Here is a 24,559-nt window from a genome sequence, read left to right as displayed (position 1 = left end):
CGGCGCGCGCTAAAATAATACAATTTAAAAAACCGGGCAAGTGCGAGTCGGACTCGCGCACGAAGGGTTCCGTACCATAATGCAAAAAAAAAAAAAAAGCAAAAACAAAAACGGTCACCCATCCAAATACTGACCACTCCCGACGTTGCTTAACTTTGGTCAAAAATCACGTTTGTTGTATGGGAGCCCCATTTAAATCTTTATTTTATTCTGTTTTTAGTATTTGTTGTTATAGCGGCAACAGAAATACATCATCTGTGAAAATTTCAACTGTCTAGCTATCACGGTTCGTGAGATACAGCCTGGTGACAGACGGACGGACGGACGGACAGCGAAGTCTTAGTAATAGGGTCCCATTTTACCCTTTGGGTACGGAAGCCTAAAAACTAGATCTAGTCATAGAATTAGTAGCATTGTAAGCTATGAAACTCGCTGACCCTGGCGCCGCCATTTTGAAAAAACAACAACTATGAAGGTCACAAAGTGTCACTAGAATCGGTTGAGAAATGCGACATGTGGAGGAGATAGGACGGGCACACGAAACCATTTCAAAAACTGCTCTACTGCGATTAATCGCGACGCTCCGCACTTCATATTGCATTGCCGCTCGTTGTTACTTGCGCAAAAAACCTACAAAGTAGGCAGCGGTGGCCATGACTAGTTAGGAGCGTGACAAGTAACGTGGCCACAGTACATCTCTGCCTGCTTCCCATACTACTATTATTATAATCCAGCGTGTGGCCGAGGTAATAGAGTAAGGGTCAGTTGTTTATCGTATGGGAAATTTCATACTTCTCCACTGAGTGAGGTCGATCCGTCCGCTAGTTGCGGTCGGTGCAACTGGCCCTAAATGTGTTGTTTGTGCAGACCGGTCCCCGAGCGGCGCGGCGGCGCGCTCCGTGTCGGCGGTGGACGCGGCGGCCGCGCAGCGCGCGCGCGCCCGGGCGCTCTACTCGCACATGACGCGCGCCAAGATGGCCGCCGGCACCGCCAGCCTGCGTGAGTATTGTTGGTACAGACCGGTCTCCGAGCGGCGCAGCAGCCCGTTCAGTGTCGGCGGTGGACGCGGCGGCCGCGCAGCGCGCGCGCGCCCGGGCGCTCTACTCGCACATGACGCGCGCCAAGATGGCCGCCGGCACCGCCAGCCTGCGTGAGTATTCACTCCTTGGGGGCTGTCCATAAATTACGTCATCGATTTTTAATCCCCCCTCCTATAATCATCCAAAAATCATGCTTCAAATGACCCCATTTCCTCCTACTTCATGCTACCGTCATCCGATGTCCAGACCCCGGGGTCCCCTAATTTGAAATGACGTAATTTATGAATAGCCCCTTGGTGATAAATAATAATGGGGGTTATATTGGTAGCAGTGGTGGGGTGGGTTTACGAAAACTGAGGGCTACGAAATGTGTCAAAATAGGCAAGCCGATGAAAATAAATTTAGTAGTAAAGTTGTCGATGAAAAGCAATTTAGTAGTAAAGTTGTCGATGAAAAGCAATTTAGTAGCAAAGTTGTTGATGAAAAGCAATTTAGTAGCAAAGTTGTCGATGAAAAGCAATTTAGTAGCAAAGTTGTCGATGAAAAGCAATTTAGTAGCAAAGTTGTCGATGAAAAGCAATTTAGTAGTAAAGTTGTCGATGAAAAGCAATTTAGTAGCAAAGTTGTTGATGAAAAGCAATTTAGTAGCAAAGTTGTCGATGAAAAGCAATTTAGTAGCAAACTTGTCGATGAAAAGCAATTTAGTAGCAAAGTTGTCGATGAAAAGCGATTTAGTAGCAAAGTTGTAGATATTAACCCTTTAACCGCCAGAGTCTGATATATAAGACATTAAATACCCAGTTCATTTCGCCAAAGTCTGATAAATAAGACAAAGATCTGATTTGGTTTTTACAACACATTTATAACTCCCGTAACTGCCAACCTTACTCCGCGTTCTACTTAGCACGCTCGATCAAAAATTGCTGGCGGTTAAAAGGTTAAGCAAGAACACAAGTCGAGAACTCGAGATGTAAATTAGTGCGACAACGAGCGAAGCGAGGAGTTATGTAGACTTGAATATATACACATCTTCGTATATGAGTTTTATTTATTCTCGTACGTTTAGATAATGAATGTTGAATTGTTTTTGCCTCCGAATAGAGGGAGAGGTCGCCCAACAAGGTACATAATAAAATAAATATAATCCACAGTTGTTGTCTCGCACCTTTTCGTTGCTATGTATGAATGAAAGTAGCTTTCTATGTCTTTTTATTTATATTTATTGTGCTATTAATTATCATTGTATTATTTTTAAATATTTCGAAAATAAGAATATCCGTTTTGGTTACTATTCTTTCGCAATGTAACATTTAACAAAATATTATTATTAAATTATTATACCATTATTAGCAGCATCGTACAGTCGACGTCAAAGATATGTTTACATTTTTCGCCTTATTACAAGGGAGTAAGGTGCAAAAGTGTAAACATATCTTTGACGTCCACTGTACTTTTTAGTTTTTGCTGAATCTCACGTTTTAGTTCCACTATTGTATAAATTAATAACTATACACACTTTTAGAAATATCTAGTTTATAATTGCTAGAATTTTGTACATTACGAATAACGTTTGAAGGCCATGATATCCAATAGGGGGCGTGCATGAACTATAGGGGGGCAGCATATAAGCCGTCAGCTTTTTGGCGCGAGGCGTAAACGTGACGTTTATGCTTCGGATATAGCCCATGAGATGGCAGAACCTACTATGCACAAGGAAACGTACCTACGAGAACGGTAGATGGTAGCACTTGCTTTGGCAATGTACATGTGCACATATGTTTCCGATTCAGGCCACAAGATGGCAGACCTACGACCTACTAAGTCCCCAAAACGATCCCATTGATCGTAGGTGATCCATCGAGTGATTTAGGGCCTCAATATACGATATAAAAATATAATATAGTAATATATTTGCAGCCCGCGCGAAGAGATCCCCGCAGAATAACAGCGGAGTCCCGCCGAGCCCTGAGAGAGCGGTCGGCCGCTCGAGGTCGCGCCCCGGCGTCTCGCAGTCACAACGTAAGTTTATCATATTATATTAACCTCCTGAGACCACAGAAAAAATAATAGTACAGTCAGCAGCAGATATACCTGAGCGGGCAAGGTGTCCAAGAAAACATATACACTTCAATCGTCACAAAAATAAGGACATCTAAGATGTCATTTTTACGTAGGCTTTCAGTTCGTCACAAATACCTTAACTTCTGAGTTTTTCTTTAACACATACACCCTTATTTAATCACAATGACAATAACGGTTAAAAAGTCCGTGGTAACTAAGCAATCAAATTCAAGCTGCTGTCATTAATACCTACACGCACTGCCAATCACGTACGTCAGCAGCCAGGGTGCCACCAGTTGCTAAGCAGTTGTTATTTAAATGGTAACTAAGCATCAACATTTTATATGTTTAACTTTAAAATAAATACTGTAGCACTACGAATTGACACCTCCTTTCTTAAAGAAGTATTTTATCGTTAAGTGTCAAACTTATACAATAAATAAGTAGGTTCTACTAGAATGATCGGTTTTTTTATTTTAACTGTCATATGCAGCTGTTCTTCCAAACCGTTGATCATATTATACCTATGTTAATATATTTATTTAGCCCACTTATTGTAGTAAAATATACTATACAGGGTGGCCCATTTAGATCGGCCAGTATGGGAAAATCTGATACTATACGATATACACCGATCTCTTCTTAGGAATCATGTCATCGATTTTAGAAACACGAAAAACTGCATTCATACATTTAAAAAAATGTGTACTCAGCTCGGGAATCGAACCCCGAACGTTTTGAAAAATAAAACTAAGACTATTTCTATTTAGATATCGATTGTGTAGGTCTTAAGCAATAAATGTTACTATGAAATATGATGTCTGAAATTAATAAAATGCATTGTTTCCATATCCTTTAATTTAATTTAGTCAGTTTTCGAAGAGGCCAGCATTTTTAGGGTTCCGTACCCAAAGGGTAAAACGGGACCCCATCGACATCCGTCCGTCCGTCCGTCTGTCACCAGGCTGTATCTCAGGAACCGTGATAGCTAGACAGTTCAAATTTTCACAAATGATGTATTTCTGTTGACGCTATTATAAGTAACAAGAAATACTAAAAACAGAATAAAATAAAGATTTAAGTGGGGCTCCCATACAACAAACGTGATTTTTGAGTAGTAAATATCAAATGGCATTCCGCACAGGAGTAATCTAAGTAACGCCCACTGCGGGTTCAAACCTACAACGTCCTGATAGAAAGTCGTACATACGCTACATGTGCCATTATCTTCAAAAATTATATAAACTAATGCGAAATGAACATAAAACCAGAAGACACAAATTAATAATAGAAATGAAATCCAAAAAAAAAACAGAAAGCTGTAATCTCTAGGTGCGTACGACTGAGATTTGAACCCGCGGTCTCTGCTTTGAAAAGCAAACGCCTGTTACTGAGACCACGACGTGCCTTGACAATTGGCTCTAAATTCGGCTTCAGTTAGCTTTTGCTATGTGTCATTCGTCTTGACGATTCTGTTAAAAGAAATAGTTTGCAGTAAGTTGACCGAGAGGCTCCTGTCAAATGGTTGAAGGGCAAAACGTGAGATAGATGTATGTGATGACAAGACTGTACTGCTTTCGATGATTGTCAAAACGCTTTACCTGAAATTAGCATGGCTATCTTTTATTCAATATTCGACCATACTTGTATGCTTTAAAGTCTATTTTTCCATATTGTTCAGATATATTTGACACGTTGACCGCTTAGATACCATTGGTTTTTTGACAGCTAAGGTATCAATGACTTGTTGTAAGTGTAGAAATTAATGAATAGCGACTGTTAACATATTTGTGACACGTTGAGCGCTCACAAGTAAATACTACCATGACAGTCAACAACTTTTTGACAGTTTAAACGTTTACCTCTCTTTGAGCACCTGGAGTGTATAGCGACTTCTGCTGCTGACTGTACTAGGTACAGAAGACTCACTCTCTAACAAAACGCGTCTTTCACGATCAGCACAGATATCTAGGTGGAGACAGCGCCACGCGCGGCTTATGGCAAACCCCAAAATTGGTGTGGAACGAATGTACTTTTAGCTACCTGCAGCAAAGCGACGAAATCGCGGAGTGAGCCACGCCTGCTGAGACTAAATGTACCTTACAAAGTACATATTCGTACAACCTAATTTGAACCTTTCATTGAACCAAATAAAGTAGCATTTCTTTTGTTTCATTGCTTTTTAAAACAAACGAAATTCGTTCTAATTTGTTTATTGAATAAGGTTTAACCCTTAAATGCATAGTGATGTATATATACATCACATGTTTGATGGCTCGTGGCTCAATATTCAGATATTTAATATAACGTTTATTACTTTTTTTAAATAAATGTGACATTTACGTAGTAGATTCTGAACGCATCCATAAACTTTTGATTATTTTTTTTTCTGTATTATCATATTTACAAACTTTGGCGCGTAAGTTGCAAAACTGATCGCCACGAAATTTTCAAGTTTAAATTTCATTAACAAATAATTAAAAACACTGGAAGGAATAATTGTTTCTGAAAAGGAAATAAAGTAAGTGGAAGGTATATTATTAACAGGTTTGATAATAATAGTACTGTTTTCTTTAGGAAAGTAGAGTGGCCAGAATTGGGAATTTATATCTACGGCGAGTATCTGAATCATTTACGCTTTGCCGATGATATTGTTTTGCTATCTGAAAGCCACAAAGATCTCCAGTACATGATCGAAACGTTGAATTTTTACAGTAAGGAATGTGGTCTAGAGATGAACTTAGAAAAAACATGCGTCATGACAAATAGGAAGAAGGAGAGTATACACGTAGAAAATACCAGTATCGAATACGTGACTGAATATAAATACTTGGGACAAGTTATCTCATTTAGTGGTCGCTATGTAAATGAAGTGGAACGTAGAATTCAGAAAGCTTGGAACTCATATTGGTCACACAAACATATTTTTAAATCCAAACTAGACATCACACTGAAAAAAACAGCTATCGACACTGTAGTGACACCGACCCTTCTTTACGGATGCCAAACATGGGCAATAAACAAAGAAATTATCGACAAAATTCAGAAATTTCAAAGAGCCATAGAACGAAGCCTACTCGGTATAAAAATAAAAGACAGAGTAAGAAACACCGATATTCGTAAGAAGACAAATATAATGGACGCAGCGGAAATGGCATGCCGCCTCAAGTGGCGATGGGCCGGACACACAGCGAGAGCGAAAGACGACCGGTGGAGCAAAAGAGTTTTACACTGGTACCCACCAGATGGCGGGCGAGGGCAAGGTCATCCGCTCCGCCGCTGGCGAGACGACATAACCGAGCAGGCAGGCATAGCCTGGGCCAGTCTGGCCGCCGACAGAAAACTATGGTGTAACATGGAGGAGGCCTACGTCCAAAAATGGACAAACCCATATAAAAATACTTAGTAGTTTTTAAATTCTTTTCTTTGTAACTTTATTTCAAAATAATACTTAAACTCTTAATTTAATTGTAACATTTATATGTATTTGGGAAATAAAAGGCTTTTATTATTATTATTCTCTTTATTTATTTTTCTTCTTAAGTTAGGTTAATTATAATATGGATATAAAAGTAAAATATAAAAACACTTACAAACAATAAAAAAAAAATATAAACATTATTATTATTATTATTAGTACTGTTTTCTAAAAATTAGTGTTTTATATGTGATGCGTAAATACATCACCATGCAAAATCGGTCCTAATAGAATTCACTGTATTATTTCGTTATTTGAATAACTATTGAGAAGTTTTAGATATTATTTTCTTATAAATTGGCATACGTGGTATTGGAAATTGGCAGCGTCAGTTGAGTGTGACGCTTTAATATAATATTATTGACTCTAGTCACAGTCATGTAGTTAATAAAACAACCATATGCTATAATTTACGACTTTACTTCTAAATTAAATAGAGGCCTGGCACATCTTACACAAAAAAGATCGGGCAGATATCGTTCTATGTCATTGTAATGTGCTAAATTATTATTGTGCCCACATTTACACAGGTCTCCTCTTAATATTATATTTTCTTCTTTTAGATCGATTATCCAAATTGGGAGAACATCGTATAACAATTGGCATAATATACAATCAGGAAGCCACAATCTAAAGATTGATTGTTTGATACTGTTGACCTGTAATAAATTAAACAACATTTGCTACAAACAAAAAATATAACTATGTGATGTTAATAATAAAAGAATAAAACAAGTACTTAATACATTTGAAAAAATAGGCACCTTTTCTAGAAGTGGCTTTTCGCAGTTCTTTTCCATGAAGTAATCCACCTTATTTCTTATAATTTCGCAAATTTGCCAATAACAAAAATTAAACAATGTTAAATCGTCAGATTTCATCATCTTTAGTCGATCTACCTAATTTATGCTTTTAACAAAGGTGAAACGAAATGAAAATAGGTGTTTTAACTTTGCCACCTTTTTATATTTTTAATTTAAAAATAACCAGTTTTTTTTTTCAAACTATAAAGCACTGCCCTCAACCTCTCTGCTTAGCCTAAAGGTTGACTGACTATAATTAATTAATGATATTAATGACTATTTTTTAGGGTCAATAATTAAAAAGAAAACAATAGTTTCAAAGAAAATTCCCCAAAAATTACGTTTTTTAGTACTAAGCTTAGTTTTGCAAATACAATTATTGGCGTTTTCTATTTTTTGTTAGGATGGCGAAACGGCTACAAGATAGGGATATCGAACAATTATTGGCTGCGTTAGAAGATGGCAACGTGTCTGAGGATGGCTTGGATGACGAGAATGATGATGAGGATTTATTTTACACCGATGCTAGAGAAATTTTGAGAGACTTACTGGATGAGGAAGCTTTTGACGGTAGTCGTGGAACGCACGAAGAACGTACTGCTGATACTGAACAGGATGATAGCGATCCACCACTTGTTGAAGATAGGCATGATAATCAACATTTCGACAAACGGAAGCTTATTTGGAAAGTAGGCCATATGTCTTACGACGAAACTAAAATAACACCTGATTCCGACATCATTGAATCCACCGACAGAACAATACAAGATCTTGATACGCCATATCAATGCTTTAATTATTTCTTTACACCAGATTTTCTCCAACAAATTTCTGATGAATCAAATCTATATTCATGTCAAAAAGACCCGGCTCGTTCGCAGAATATAACACCTAAAGACGTCCAACAATTTATAGGTATTATTTTATTTATGTCTGTCCAACAATTCCCAAGTGTGCGGGCTTATTGGCATGAAAAATACGGTTACGAGCCTGTGAAAAGCGTTATGCCAGTAAATAAATTTGAGCGGATACGAAGTTTACTGCATTTCAATGATAACACAAAACATTTGACAAGAGAGCACCCAGATCACGACCGCTTACACAAAATAAGACCAGTAATAGAACATCTAAATGAAAACTTTTCATCAATACCAATGGACCAACGTCTCTCTGTAGACGAGCAAATGTGCTCTACCAAAATCGGCCACTTCCTCAAACAATATCTACCTAATAAACCTCATAAATGGGGATATAAGCTCTTCGTTTTGTGTAGTCTTATGGGTTACGCATACCGTTTTGAAGTTTATTCCGGGCAAGAAAAGAAAGATAGACCCGCAGGCGAGCCGGACCTGGGAAAAACAAACAATGTAGTCTTACGTTTAGCCAGGGTGATTCCGAGAATGAGAAATCACATAGTATTCTTCGACAACTTCTACACTTCATTGCCTCTGGTTTATCATCTGGCAAAACAAGGAATACACTGCGTTGGCACCGTGCAGCAAAATAGACTTCCAAACTGTCGTCTACCGGATAAAAAAGAGATGTTGAAGGCATCAGTTCCAAGGGGAACACATGAAGAGAGGATTACGCACTTTGACGGAATTGACTTTTCGGTGACGGCGTGGAAAGATAACAAGATAGTTACGCTTTTATCTGACTACATTGGTTCCGAGCCGATGGGAATTTCCGCACGTTATGACAAAAAACAAAAACAAAAAGTGGAAATACCTTGTCCAAAAATTGTGCAAGAATATAACATGCATATGGGTGGTGTGGACCTAATGGATAGCTATTTAGGCCGCTATCGTATCAGGGTCAAAAGCCGTAAATGGTACTTGCGTTTATTTTATCACCTTTTGGACTTGGCGGTAATAAATTCCTGGATTTTAATGAAAAAGAATTGCATTGCAAAGGATGTTCCAACAAAACAACTACCGAACCTTGGGCAATTTCGCAATGAATTGGCTGATGTCCTTTGCAATATTGGATTAACTTACGGCATCAAAAGAGGACGTCCAAGTAACGCTTCCATCGAACAAGGACTACAAGCGAAGAAACAAAAAGGAACTAGTCATCCTCTGCCAAGCGTCGATGTAAGAAAAGATGGCTTTGATCACTGGCCTATGATTGATACTCGTCTTAGGTGCAAAATACCTAATTGCAACGGGACAACAACCTGGTCTTGCTCAAAATGTAAAGTGCCTCTTTGCTTGAATCCAAGAAATAACTGTTTCACAAAGTTTCATCAATAAATTAGTAATCTTCAGACGCTTAGTAATGTTTAGACGCTAATGCATAGTGATGTATATATGCATCAAGGCTTTTTTTTGATAAAATGTATGTTTTTTAATTACTATGATTTTTTTCTTTATTTTTCCCTGATTCTATCCAACATTACTGATCTATTTGATTTTTTTTGAAGTAATACAAAAAATCATGCATTTAAGGGTTAAATTAAATAATTCAAGACTTTATATAATGGGTCTTACGGGTTAAACTACTTGCGCCTGTGACTTTCTCCGCGTAGTCTTTAAAAATTTGCAAACGCGTTTTGACCTTTTTAAAGGTTGAATCAAACGTGGCTCACACTGCGATGTCGTGGCGTCGCTACAAGTACATGCGGGCCACAGCAATTTTGTTTAATCATTATCACTATTATCAGGCGTGGCTCATTCCGAGATTTCGTCACTTTGCTACAGGTAGCTAAAAGTACATCCGTTCCACACCAATTTTGGTGGCTAGCCATAAGCCGCGTGTGGCGCTGTCGCCACCTAGCGGCCATATCTGTCCTGATCGTAACAGACGCGTTTTGTTATAGAGTGAGTCTGTGCCTAGTACTATTATTTATTCTGTTTACTAGTTTTTAAACTGATAAGGGCCACATGCACCATTCACTAACCCGGGGTTAAACGGTTAGACCTGGAATTACCATGGTTACCGGTACAATTTGACACTGGGCTAACGGTTTAACCGCTTAACCCCGGGTTATTGGAATGGTGCAAGTGGGCCTAAGAACCAACCCAAATATTTTTTACAACTAAAAACTGTTTCGCAGCGACATCTCGGTCATCGTCGCCATCGTCTCGGGCTTCGGGCCCGCTCTCGCTGGCGAGCGCGCGGCGCCGGCCCTCCGGCATCCCGCGCTCGCTGGCCGGCTCCAGGGAGACTAGCCCTACCAGGTAAACCATTTTGTTTATAGGGCGATGTCAAATTGTGGTATCGTCTTGGGTCGTCCCATTCGTTTTTCGTCAAGTTCTTAAATTAGTCCTATTCTGCTTTCGTCACTCATTCTATATTCGTCACAATCGTCGGCGGCTTTCAATGTAGAATGAGTGACGAAAGCAGAATAGGACTAATTTAAGAACTTGACGAAAAACGAATGGGACGACCCAAGACGATACCGGCGATGTCAAATTAATCTTTAAATAAAATTGACCTAAAAAAATCCACACTAATTTCATAATAAATGGGGTTAACTGTCAACGGTTTGCATAGATGGCGCCATCATAGCTTGCCCCTTTGTCTATGAGATTTGGCTTGAAGGGCTGGCGTCCAGGGATAAAAAAATCTTTGACACAATTCTAGGGATTGACAGGGCAAGCTATGATGGCGCCATCTGCTAAATATCTACTTCGACCGGCCAACCCCATTGTTGCTATGTTTAAGCGTCTTACGTCAAAAATGTGACAATTACGTAGGAAGTGGCGCCCTCAATAATTTTCTAAATTTTTTTGTTATATTATAGTTAATACATACATACATATAATCACGCCTATTTCCCGGAGGGGTAGGCAGAGACCACGGATTTCCACTTGCTACGATCCTGACATATATCTTAAAAAAAATTAACTTAACTATAGTACTTTTCAAACTGGAAGGGTACGCTGATAACTGTCAATTCATTTTTAGGTTATGAATTGTTTTTAAATGACACCTTATTAGCGTACCTTTCCAGAAAAATACTAGAGATAGCATTACAACATTTACTACCTACATATGTATTTTTACTAATAAAATTAGTTTACCAGACTATACATATAATGATGTGACGTCACAGGACGGCTCGCTCCAACAGCGTGGTGGGGTCGGCCGTGCGCAGGCGCGAGTCCGTGGAGCGCACCACCCGCGCTCCGTCCGCCACCCTGCGGCTCCTGCAGCAGACCAGGGACGCGGAGGGAGTACTGAGGGTGAGTATAATGATGTGACGTCACAGAACGGCTCGCTCCAACAGCGTGGTGGGGCCGGCCATGCGCAGGCGCGAGTCCGTGGAGCGCACCACCCGCGCTCCGTCGGCCACCCTGCGGCTCCTGCAGCAGACCAGGGACGCGGAGGGAGTACTGAGGGTGAGTATAATGATGTGACGTCACAGAACGGCTCGCTCCAACAGCGTGGTGGCGTCGGCCGTGCGCAGGCGCGAGTCCGTGGAGCGCACCACCCGCGCTCCGTCCGCCACCCTGCGGCTCCTGCAGCAGACCAGGGACGCGGAGGGAGTACTGAGGGTGAGTATAATGATGTGACGTCACAGAACGGCTCGCTCCAACAGCGTGGTGGGGTCGGCCATGCGCAGGCGCGAGTCCGTGGAGCGCACCACCCGCGCTCCGTCCGCCACCCTGCGGCTCCTGCAGCAGACCAGGGACGCGGAGGGAGTACTGAGGGTGAGTATAATGATGTGACGTCACAGAACGGCTCGCTCCAACAGCGTGGTGGGGCCGGCCATGCGCAGGCGCGAGTCCGTGGAGCGCACCACCCGCGCTCCGTCGGCCACCCTGCGGCTCCTGCAGCAGACCAGGGACGCGGAGGGAGTACTGAGGGTGAGTATAATGATGTGACGTCACAGAACGGCTCGCTCCAACAGCGTGGTGGCGTCGGCCGTGCGCAGGCGCGAGTCCGTGGAGCGCACCACCCGCGCTCCGTCCGCCACCCTGCGGCTCCTGCAGCAGACCAGGGACGCGGAGGGAGTACTGAGGGTGAGTATAATGATGTGACGTCACAGAACGGCTCGCTCCAACAGCGTGGTGGGGTCGGCCATGCGCAGGCGCGAGTCCGTGGAGCGCACCACCCGCGCTCCGTCCGCCACCCTGCGGCTCCTGCAGCAGACCAGGGACGCGGAGGGAGTACTGAGGGTGAGTATAATGATGTGACGTCACAGAACGGCTCGCTCCAACAGCGTGGTGGGGCCGGCCATGCGCAGGCGCGAGTCCGTGGAGCGCACCACCCGCGCTCCGTCGGCCACCCTGCGGCTCCTGCAGCAGACCAGGGACGCGGAGGGAGTACTGAGGGTGAGTATAATGATGTGACGTCACAGAACGGCTCGCTCCAACAGCGTGGTGGCGTCGGCCGTGCGCAGGCGCGAGTCCGTGGAGCGCACCACCCGCGCTCCGTCCGCCACCCTGCGGCTCCTGCAGCAGACCAGGGACGCGGAGGGAGTACTGAGGGTGAGTATAATGATGTGACGTCACAGAACGGCTCGCTCCAACAGCGTGGTGGGGTCGGCCATGCGCAGGCGCGAGTCCGTGGAGCGCACCACCCGCGCTCCGTCCGCCACCCTGCGGCTCCTGCAGCAGACCAGGGACGCGGAGGGAGTACTGAGGGTGAGTATAATGATGTGACGTCACAGAACGGCTCGCTCCAACAGCGTGGTGGGGCCGGCCATGCGCAGGCGCGAGTCCGTGGAGCGCACCACCCGCGCTCCGTCCGCCACGCTGCGGCTCCTGCAGCAGACCAGGGACGCGGAGGGAGTACTGAGGGTGAGTATAATGATGTGACGTCACAGGACGGCTCGCTCCAACAGCGTGGTGGGGTCGGCCGTGCGCAGGCGCGAGTCCGTGGAGCGCACCACCCGCGCTCCGTCCGCCACGCTGCGGCTCCTGCAGCAGACCAGGGACGCGGAGGGAGTACTGAGGGTGAGTATAATGATGTGACGTCACAGAACGGCTCGCTCCAACAGCGTGGTGGGGTCGGCCATGCGCAGGCGCGAGTCCGTGGAGCGCACCACCCGCGCTCCGTCCGCCACGCTGCGGCTCCTGCAGCAGACCAGGGACGCGGAGGGAGTACTGAGGGTGAGTATAATGATGTGACGTTACCGAGTTATAATTAGCACTTGAATCCCGAGCGTAGTGAGGGATTCATTGTCGGCCCTTGCCCGTAAATATGTCATTTTGCTCTTTAAAATCTACAATAATTCTGAATGCTAGTGTACAATACATAATCGCTTAAAGATAAATGATCCGCATTTTACTTATATTCTTGGGTACATAACAGAATATAACATATTTATTTATATATGTATGTATGTATGCATGTTTGTATATATGTAGGTGTCTATTGCTATTATCTTTATATGTGTAGTTTATAATTAGAATATTGTTTAGAATAACCTGATTTGTGATTCATAATTCTTCTCGCTGTCTACAATCCTGCACTAAGTACAAGTTTTCGGATTGACCCAATGGTTGACTGGTAGAGAATGCCTTAAGGCATTAAGTCCGCCATTTGTACATTTTGTTATCGTGCAATAAAGTTTAAATAAATAAATAAAATAAATAATCCCCTTATTCATAAACGCGTTACAAAGCTCAATTAGCTGTAATCGTTTGTCTTCATCTGTCATTTTGATATGTATTTGCAAGAAAGGGATAAAACATAGTTTAACTAAATCATGCCCGTAAAGTTCTATGAATAAGGGGGTCATGAAATAAAACTATTGAAACGGATTATATCGCTGTAAAGGGTTCGAAACGTCGGGGTGTAGTATTGAAACGGATTATATCGCTGTAAAGGGTTCGGAACGTCGGGATGTAGTATTGAAACGGATTATATCGCTGTAAAGGGTTCGAAACGTTGGGATGTAGTATTGAAACGGATTATATCGCTGTAAAGGGTTCGAAACGTCGGGGTGTAGTATTGAAACGGATTATATCGCTGTAAAGGGTTCGGAACGTCGGGATGTAGTATTGAAACGGATTATATCGCTGTAAAGGGTTCGAAACGTCGGGATGTAGTATTGAAACGGATTATATCGCTGTAAAGGGTTCGAAACGTCGGGATGTAGTATTGAAACGGATTATATCGCTGTAAAGGGTTCGGAACGTCGGGATGTAGTATTGAAACGGATTATATCGCTGTAAAGGGTTCGGAACGTCGGGATGTAGTATTGAAACGGATTATATCGCTGTAAAGGGTTCGAAACGTCGGGATGTAGTATTGAAACGGATTATATCGCTGTAAAGGGTTCGAAACGTCGGGATGTAGTATTGAAACGGATTATATCGCTGTAAAGGGTTCGAAACGTCGGGATGTAGTATTGAAACGGATTATATCGCTGTAAAGGGTTCGAAGCGTCGGGATGTAGTATTGAAACGGATTATATCGCTGTAAAGGGTTCGAAACGTTGGGATGTAGTATTGAAACGGATTATATCGCTGTAAAGGGTTCGAAACGTCGAATGTAGTATTGAAACGGATTATATCGCTGTAAAGGGTTCGAAACGTCGGGATGTAGTATTGAAACGGATTATATCGCTGTAAAGGGTTCGAAACGTTGGGATGTAGTATGTATTCAATATACGCGATATAATCCGTTTCAATAGTTTTATTTCATGAGTAACTATCGCGGTAACCGAAGACAATATTAATAGGGGGGTTAGTTGATAGTAGGTATTAATGTTTCTTGTTTCTACAGAGTCCAGAGGACAGTTCAGCGTACGACAGCGGTCGGCGTGACGACGACTCTGAAGCTTCCAGCGTCTGCTCGGAGCGGAGCTTGGATTCATACAGGAGGCATGATGTAAGTTATCCATACTTGGTTTAAAGGCTCATTTAGACGGTGCATTGCGTTATTTGATCAAGGCACTGGTCCCACCGCGAGCTAGTAGGCTATGAGCTATCGGCTATAAACACGAACAAAAGATAAGCACTCCCGTGTAAATAAAAGAGACACGGCGATATTTATAGTTACTCGCCCAGCGGTGAGCTATAAATATCACCGCGGCGGGACCAGTGCCCAAACCACCAAACCGTAACTACTACGGACCAATATGTAACTAATGTAGCATCACTAGCATATAGCATGCATCGCGCGCCGTCTAATTGAGCCCTTAGAGTTCCGTACCCAAAAGGTAAATAGTAAATACCTATTGTAGTGTATAGACGTCTCGAGCGCTTACGTCATGGTGACGTCACTGACAGTTAGGGCAGTCGATGTCAGACTGCGGACAGAGTCGGTCGTACCGAGTGATGTTTGTGTTGGCGAACCGTTGGAAATACATTATACCGTATGATTGACTGAGGTAAATACAGTACTTTACACCTATACTTTATTACTAAGACTCCACTGTCCGTCTATCCGTCTGTCTGTCACCAGGCTGTATCTCACGAACCGTGATAGCTAAACAGTTGAAATTTTCACAGATGATGTATTTTCTGTTGCCGCTATAGCAACAAATACTAAACAGTACGGAACCCTCGGTGGGCGAGTCCGACTCGCACTTGTCCGGTTTTTATACTACACCAGTGGCAAATAAGCATACGGGCCATCTGATGGTAAGCAGTCTTCGTAGCCTATGGACGCCGGCAGGTCTTGCTTCTCGTTTGCATTCATTGTAGAATTTGTAATCACGTTAACCGCATAGGCCTCTTCCAGGGATCTTCATAACGACAAGTCTTGCGCCGGTCTTATTCATCGGCTCAAGGGTTAATGGGGTAGCCTATAGCCCCCCCCCCCCACATCTGGCGTCTTTCGAGCGTCGGCGTCTGTCGGCGTCGGTCCAGCGCTATGGAAAATGACGTCGCTGCGCAGTTGCGTCGACGCTGCGTCGACGTTGCGTCGACGTCGGCCATAGAATTGTAGACGCCGACGCTCGAAAGACGCCAGATGTGGGGGGGCCCTTATTTGTTGCTCACCATAGCCCATACTAACAAAAAGGTGGGGAACAAACAAAAAGTGAGACTGTAACAAGGACAAGCAATAGTACCGCTTTCTCTGCTACTCCTACTGAAAGTTCTATAAGTGTATCTCGTTCGGTCATTTGGCGCCTCCCCCGTGTCTTCTCTATATTATTGTACCTCTATGGGTAGCCTATATGGCAATGTTTTGTTGCAGAGCGTCTCGTGGTCGGGCTCGGCGTCGCGCCTCGGCTGGGAGGGCTCGCCGCCGCCGCCGCCGCCGCCGGACGACATCATCGCGCTCTGCGCGAGCACGCACTGGACCGAACGCAAGGATGGCCTGACACACTTGGTAAGACAACGACTATTTCTGGCTTTTAACCATGAACGTTTTAATCTTTAACTAGCAGAAAGGTCTGAGAACGGTGCTATTAAACTTAGAATCAATTTAAAAGTGGAAAAATTACTGTCTTGGGTGATACTTCAACTCACAGCCTCTGGATCGATACTCCAACGCTCTGCCATCTGAGCCACCGAGACCTCATCCATAGCCAGCAAATCTTTCCACCATTCATATTATGGATCAAGGGGACCCTAGCGACATCTACCGAAACAGTGTTACACTTCTTAAACGGCCACCGGAGTTCCAAGTCATATTGAAAATTCACCAGTTACCAGAGGCCGTGAATTCAAGTCTCACCCAAGACAGTAATTTTTCCACTTTTCCACCATCTACATTGTAGATCATTTTGTACCTTTTTTAATCTTCCTTGTGATTTCGGTTTAATCGTTCTTTCCTTTTAGCGCAAATTACAATTCCACTCGCTTCACCATCCCGTCAGGTTTTGCAGTCATATTTTTCTCATACATTTTAATCCAATTTGTTAGCCTGGAGGAGTTTCACAATGCGTAACTCTTTGAATTTCACACACATAGTGTGCGGCGCGTCATTGTGAACCTTATCCGAACGCAAAAAGGTTGATATTGAACAAATAACCTCATTGTTAAATATAGCGTCTGCAACATCACCCCAGTGATTTTTCCATGCTGACAGTTTTTACTAATAACCTTTTCCTCCTCAGGCCAACTACCTAAACTCCGGTCGCCTCCTCACCGACTCGCAGCTCCGTCGCCTGACGGAACTCCTCAACAAGATGTTCGTGGACGCCCACACCAAGGTGTTCAGCCTACTCCTGGACGCCGTCTGTGAACTGCTCCTGGTCCACTGGCAGCAGCTGAAGGACTGGCTGTACCAGCTGCTCTTCAGGTATGGAACTCCTCAACAAGATGTTTGTGGAGCACCAAGGTGTTCAGCCTACTCCTGGACGCCGTCTGTGAACTGCTCCTGGTGCACTGGCAGCAGCTGAAGGACTGGCTGTACCAGCTGCTCTTCAGGTATGGAACTCCTCAACAAGATGTTTGTGGAGCACCAAGGTGTTCAGCCTACTCCTGGACGCCGTCTGTGAACTGCTCCTGGTGCACTGGCAGCAGCTGAAGGACTGGCTGTACCAGCTGCTCTTCAGGTATGGAACTCCTCAACAAGATGTTCGTGGACGCCCACACTAAAGTGTTCAGCCTACTCCTGGATGCCGTCTGTGAACTGCTCCTAGTCCACTGGCAGCAGTTGAAGGACTGGCTGTACCAGCTGCTCTTCAGGTATGGAACTCCTCAACAAGATGTTTGTGGAGCACACCAAAGTGTTCAGCCTACTCCTGGATGCCGTCTGTGAACTGCTCCTAGCCCACTGGCAGCAGCTGAAGGACTGGCTGTACCAGCTGCTCTTCAGGTATGGAACTCCTCAACAAGATGTTTGTGGAGCACACCAAAGTGTTCAGTTGTGTAAAAAAAAATGACGAAAACTTGACGTTGACAGACGGTTCTGTGCAACCGGTGCCGAGTTACGTACAAAAGTTATTACAACAAGCGCCTGTCATTAAAATATGAACATGTCAAAAATAACAAATATTCATTTCCATGAAAGAATATTGAATGAAATGAATGAAAGAATGAAAATCTTTATTTCAGGCAACTAGTGGCCCATACATAAATACCTTAAAACTAGCATACATATTATAAAAAGATATTTTAAAACTAAACACTACAAATCACATTATGGCCGCGACGCATTACGCAACCCCGCAGTGTCAGGAAGCCAGCCACGTAACCGCCGAAACTTGACACCCTTCGGCCAAAACTCCTCCTTGGTGAAGGTCGCTAGATGATCAGTCGGAACGCTCACCACAAACGAATTAAAATATATATTGTATTACGGAACATTTTTGCGTAACTACGTCTGTTGATTCATTCATTTAAGCGGAGATAATCACTTTGTAATGTATCGTCACTTCATAATCGCGTAATTTTATTTTTGTTAAGAATAATTTTCTTGAAATTCATATTGATATGATTATAATTTAATTTTGTTTGCAGGTTACTAATGAAGCTAGGCACGGACATTCTAGGCTCCGTGCAAAGCAAGATCATGAAGACACTGGACGTCATACACGAGTGCTTCCCGCCCGAGCTGCAGCTGCATAACATATTCAGGTATATTTTCAGCGTTGTTAGAAAATTTCAACCCCATTTTCCCCTTCTTAGGGCCTCTTGCACCATCCCACTAACCCGGGGTTAAACGGTTAAACTGTTAACCCAGTGTCAAATTGTACTGGTAACCATGGTAACTCCAGGTTTAACTGTTAACCCCGAGTTAGTGGAATGGTGCAAGTGGGCCTTAAACCTGGAGATACCATGGTTTCCGGCACAATTTGACATTGAGTTAACGGTTTAACTGCATAATCCCGGGTTAGTGGGATGGTGCAATTTGGCTTTAGGGGTTAGTGTTTCCCATTTTTCTTTATGGTGCTGAGACTTGGACTCTAATGGAAAGCGAGAAAAAGAAGATCGACGCTTTAGAAATGTGGTGCTGGAGAAAAATGCTTGGCATAACCTGGACATAGTTCCGAACCAACGTCTCAATTCTCCGGGAACTTGGTATTAAACAGCGTCTTTCCTGCATCATCCAGTGTCGTATTCTCACTTTTCTTGAACATATTACACGTCCTGATACATCTGTGTGGAACGACTTGTAGCGCAAGGAAAATTCGAAGGCACAAGGCGCGGTAGGTCACCAATGCTAGGCGTGGCTCACTCCGCGATTTCGTCGCTTTGCTACAGGTAGCTAAAAGTACATCCGTTCCACACCAATTTTGGTGGCTAGCCATAAGCCGCGCGTGGCGCTGTCGCCACCTAGCGGCCATATCTGTACTGATCGTAACGGACGCGTTTTGTTAGAGAGTGAGTCTTCTGTACCTAGTACTATCATTTATTCTGTGCCAATGCGTTGTAGTCTTTTTAGCTCGATTTAGCCATTTATAAGCCGCTCGTAAGGGGTCATCCATTAATTACGTCACACGAATTTCTAGGTTTTTTGACCCCTCCCCCCTCCTTGTCACACTTGGTCACATTTGGCAAACCCCTCCCCCCTAGTGTGACGTCACATTTTTTCTTCGAAATCGCCAAATCGAATTAAGTAAGTACCTAAGTATTATAAATATTTTATCAAAATATTATTAACGATATAAATATTAGTAATTTTATAACCCAAAACTGCTTAGGAAAGAAAATTAAACGAAATAAAAACGATTGTCGTTTTAAAAACTTGTTATTGAAATGTAAAGCGAATAAAATAATTTAAATAAATTTTCGGTTACTGGTGAAGTTAAAGTGACGTCACAAAGTTTGCATCCCCCCTCCCCCATGTCACAATATGTCACATTTTCTTGACCCCCCTCCCTCCCCCTAAACGTGTGATGTAATTAATGGATGACCCCTAACGATATTTTGTGAAGTGATTCGTATTCTTCTAGATTTGAAGTAATAAGAGTGTAATTTGCGTAGGTTTCTGGCGGACGGCGCTACGGCCCCGACGGCCAAGACGAAGGCGGCGGCGCTGCGGTTCCTGGCGTCTCTAGCACACGACTACTGCACGCCCAACGCTTGCGCACAGGCTTTGCAAGGTAACATATTTTTTTACTTAAAGGCTTCGTTTAAATTATAATGGCATATTAGGGTTCCGTACCTCAAAACGAAAACACAGAACCCTTATAGGATCACTCGTGCGTCTGTCTGTTTGTCTGACCATCCCCCCCTCCTCTTTTATCTAGATGACAGGAAAACCAATTAGAAATGTGCCAGGAAAACATATATTTGACGAAGCATCAGGAGGCTCCGCTGAACGCTTGTCATTGCTGGTTAACACATCACGAGTGTTGGCATCATCACTCTCATTTTTAGGGTTCCGTACCCAAAGGGTAAAACGGGACCCTATTACTAAGACTTCGCTGTCCGTCCGTCCGTCTGTCACCAGGCTGTATCTCACGAACCGTGATAGCTAGACAGTTGAAACTTTCACAGATGATGTATTTCTGTTGCCGCTATAACAACAAATACTAAAAACAGAATAAAATAAAGATTTAAGTGGGGCTCCCATACAGCAAACGTGATTTTTGATCAAAGTTAGGCAACGTCGGGCGTGGTCAGTACTTGGATGGGTGACCGTTTTCTTTTTGCATTTTTTTCCGTTTTTTCTTTGCATTATGGTACGGAACCCTTCGTGCGCGAGTCCGACTCGCACTTGCCCGGTTTTTATCACCCATAGAGGTGAAAACGCGGAAATAAAAGCACGTACTACACGTTTACAGATCACTGATTTTATTTAAATTCGCTTTAGATCAAAATAACATGTGATTGATACAATATAATTGGATTAGGAGCCAATAGGTTAGAATACGTGCACCACCGCGCGCAGCTGTCAACAGAATGACAACTGCCGACCGGTCGGCGCTATCTTGCTACCCTATTCGGGGGAAACCCGCTCCTATTTTAATACTACCTTCAATATTTTTATAACTGTCAATGTCAACACAATTTCAAAGATACCTCACATTTTAATAACAACAATAAATATTTTAACGTTTAACCAATCATAACAAACATAGTTAGACAACTACTATCATTCACTATAATTTTACGTTCAATTAATGGAAACAAACAACTAAATAACAAACATTCGCAAGTAATCTAAAGTTAGGAATAAATGCGGACGCAATATTCGACAGCGCGCCGTCATATTCATTAAACAACTATTTAGGAAACTATAATAGTCATCGTGTAACACTTCAAATTACTGAAACAATAGCCCTGCACTTTTTATCAGAGGGGATTAAGTATTCAATAGATAGGTAAGTACTTTGAATTTAGACTCAACTTTAATGACTTCATTATAAAACATTTTAATTAACTATAATGACCAATCACGTGCCACCGCGGTCAAGAGCACAAAACTAAATAAGAGAACAAAAGACGTGAACAAGTTTTATTTTACAAATAAAAAACTTGTTGATGTGTTTCGTTCTAGTTATTTCAATTAGTTGCCTAAACACTATGTTTTCTGAGCAGATGGCGCCGGTGGCGTGGCGGGGCGCGCGCTGGGCCGGGTGGCGGCGCACGCGCAGGACCCGCGCGCCGCCGACGTGCGCCTCACCGCGCGCCGCGCTCTAGCCGCTCTCTACGACTGTAACCCTGTGCCGGTAACTATTTGCATTCTTAACCTTTTGGAAGCCGATGACCGTTATATCCGCACCGCAGGTTCAACGCCAAAGATCGATTATTCGGTCACAGAACACAGAGCGACATGGACCTACGTGCATAAAGTTTAATTTCAGTTTTGCCACTTCGGTGCGGTGGCGTCCGAGTGACAACTTTTGTGTTTGACACGGCGTCGAAAAGGTTAAACGTCTGATTTACGTAACTGGTGACCGAAGAGCTGGCGGCTACCTCGCACATCGCATCAGCATTGCGATGCAGCGAGGAAATGCCGCCAGCATCCTTGGTAGAATGCCTCTGGAGCCTATTTTAGATTTAAGCTAGTTATTTATTTCCTTTATAGTTCGTTTTTTTAGCATTAGAAAGAAGGTAAACAATCTTGACTCGTCTTTTTATAAAATAAAAATTGAAATTCGCTTTTTATTCGAAAGCAAAAGAATGTAAAAGATCGTATATGATTTATAATTCTAACATATTTGCTGTGACTTATTTGTCAATGGTGATTTCATAAAAAGACTTGTCAAGATCGCTTACCTTCTTTCTAATGCTAAAAAACGAACTACAGAGGACCGAGGCTAGACCTTCGCAATTTTTTTTCGCGGGGGACATATTAGAAATCTCCTAATTCCCGCCGCCTGATTTTAGCCTCAATCGAAACTATAGTTCGTAGCTTTGTAACAGAGCCCGGCGGCTAATCCCATTGTCTACTGTTAAGTAAAACCGCACGTGCTACTTACCTGCGAAAAAGGGTCATAATTATTCTATTTGCCACCTGAGCGCGGGCTAGTCCAACGCTCAAAAAACCAGTGTAGGTCTTCGATAACGCGCCTTTGTTACGCATCTCGAGGACACATTTTAGACTGGATCTGTAGCGGTCGACTCGCCGGCACTCAGTAACCGAAGTACTGTACTTTTTATGCAGGTGGCTGTGACACGTGGCAGGAACCTACGAACTATACCTATTATCCTCCACATTGATACAAGTGAAAGTCAAGTCTACATTTCACTCTTACAATCTATAGGCTCCATACCATAACATAACATAGACGGTGCGGGAACTCGCACGCGAATTTCATTACATTGCGGTATTTGATCGGGCGGCTGAATTGTTGTAAACTCAACACGCACCGTCTAAATGAGGCTTATTTGGTTCGACCTCTCGTATGTGCTTAAAGCTTTTGGTGAACTAGATTATTTGAAATATTGTTCACTTTCAGTTCACGGCACTGATGAGCGAGCTGTCACCCGACACACAAGCTCTAGTCAACGGAGTATTGCAACAACACGTCAGGAGAACCTCTAGCAGTGAGTATATTTAACATTTCCTGACAAAAACCACCACACTCAATTGAATACAATAGGGATGTTTCCTGTACAGTCGCCATCAGATATATCGGAACGGCCAAGGTGTTCACAATATCTGAACAAGCACTCTGACGCCCTGACAATAGAGGCGCGTTCAGATATTTGTGAGCGCCTTGGCCGCTCCGATATATCTGATGGCGACTGTACTTAAAATAAATTATTTCAACCAAACCAAAGCCAAACCGTACACGAAATAAAGCACCAGTTAATTATTAGAACCTGTCAGGAGGACCTCTAGCAGTAAGTGTTTTGACGTTTTAGGCCGAGTGGATATGACGCCCGACTTTTAAGGTCTGTGCACACCGGCTGCGTGTGCGTGACGTGCACGTGTGCGTGGGGCATTGTAGTATACAGATCCTTATGAGAGACGGCACACCGCTTGCGTGACGTGTGCGTGTGCGGCTCCAACATTTTAGCGCACGCACACGCGCACGTCACCACACGCAGCCGGTGTGCACAGACCTTAAAAGTATGTACGAAATATCATTTGATATTCACCACTAGCTTTTCGGTGAAGGAAAACATCGTGAGGAAACCTGCATACATCCGCGAAGAAATGCAAAGGTGTATGTGAAGTCCCCAATCCGCATTGGGCTAGCGTGGGGACTATAGCCCGCACCCTCTCGTGATTGAGAGGAGGCCTGTGCCCAGCAGTGGAACGTATATAGGCTAAATTATTATTATTATTATTTTAGGCCAAAAGATACAGTTTTTAAATGCCATAAAAACTTCAGACGAAAACTAGACTATATTTGCGAGAACAGGCTCGAATCACAATCTTAAAAGGTTAACCATAGAAGGCAGGGATGTTGCGGATGCAGATTTTTTGACATCCGCGGACGCGGATGCGGATATTTAAAGCCTAACATCCGCGGATGCGGATGCGGATGTCAAGATTTGGTACTTAAAAAACGTCAAATATTACTTTTTTAGCATTTTTTATTTTAAAAAAAACGACAGGTTTAGTATTTAAGCAAGAATATAGGTGCGTTTTATTTAATAAACAGTAACTTGGCCGACTTTTCGGGATCTAGACGATCGTTATATATAATGAAGAAATTACCTACCACTTACGCCGCCGGCGCCGCCGCTAATACGTTCCTGTTACCGACTTGGTCGACATCCGCATCATGCGCACGCTCCGCATCGATTTTATGCGGATGCGGATGCAGATGCGGATGTTGAAAATAATGCGGATGTTCCGCGGATGCGGATGCGAATATTCGCAACATCCCTGATAGAAGGTAGGATCCTATAGAAGTGGTATACGCGTGACTTCGTGACGGACAAGCATACGCAATGCAACACTATGATTGGTCGAATTTA

At 43.3% G+C, this 24,559-nt stretch overlaps 1 protein-coding gene across 1 annotated transcript in view; it reads left to right on the top strand.

Moving 5' to 3' along the window:
- Positions 1-24,559, top strand: part of LOC134676856 (uncharacterized) — an 81,374-nt gene that overhangs the window by 42,266 nt on the left and 14,549 nt on the right. The window contains 14 exon segments of the mRNA XM_063535237.1: positions 868-1,012; positions 1,014-1,150; positions 2,958-3,059; positions 10,438-10,561; positions 11,908-12,037; positions 12,082-13,199; positions 13,312-13,441; positions 15,063-15,167; positions 16,482-16,616; positions 17,347-17,531; positions 18,695-18,811; positions 20,162-20,280; positions 21,722-21,852; positions 23,086-23,173. Coding sequence (XP_063391307.1) covers positions 868-1,012; positions 1,014-1,150; positions 2,958-3,059; positions 10,438-10,561; positions 11,908-12,037; positions 12,082-13,199; positions 13,312-13,441; positions 15,063-15,167; positions 16,482-16,616; positions 17,347-17,531; positions 18,695-18,811; positions 20,162-20,280; positions 21,722-21,852; positions 23,086-23,173 — 2,766 coding nt within the window.

Source organism: Cydia fagiglandana, chromosome 25, assembly GCF_963556715.1.
Source record: "Cydia fagiglandana chromosome 25, ilCydFagi1.1, whole genome shotgun sequence".
NCBI lineage: Eukaryota > Metazoa > Arthropoda > Insecta > Lepidoptera > Tortricidae > Cydia > Cydia fagiglandana.
This window is presented reverse-complemented; position numbering and strand designations above follow the sequence as displayed.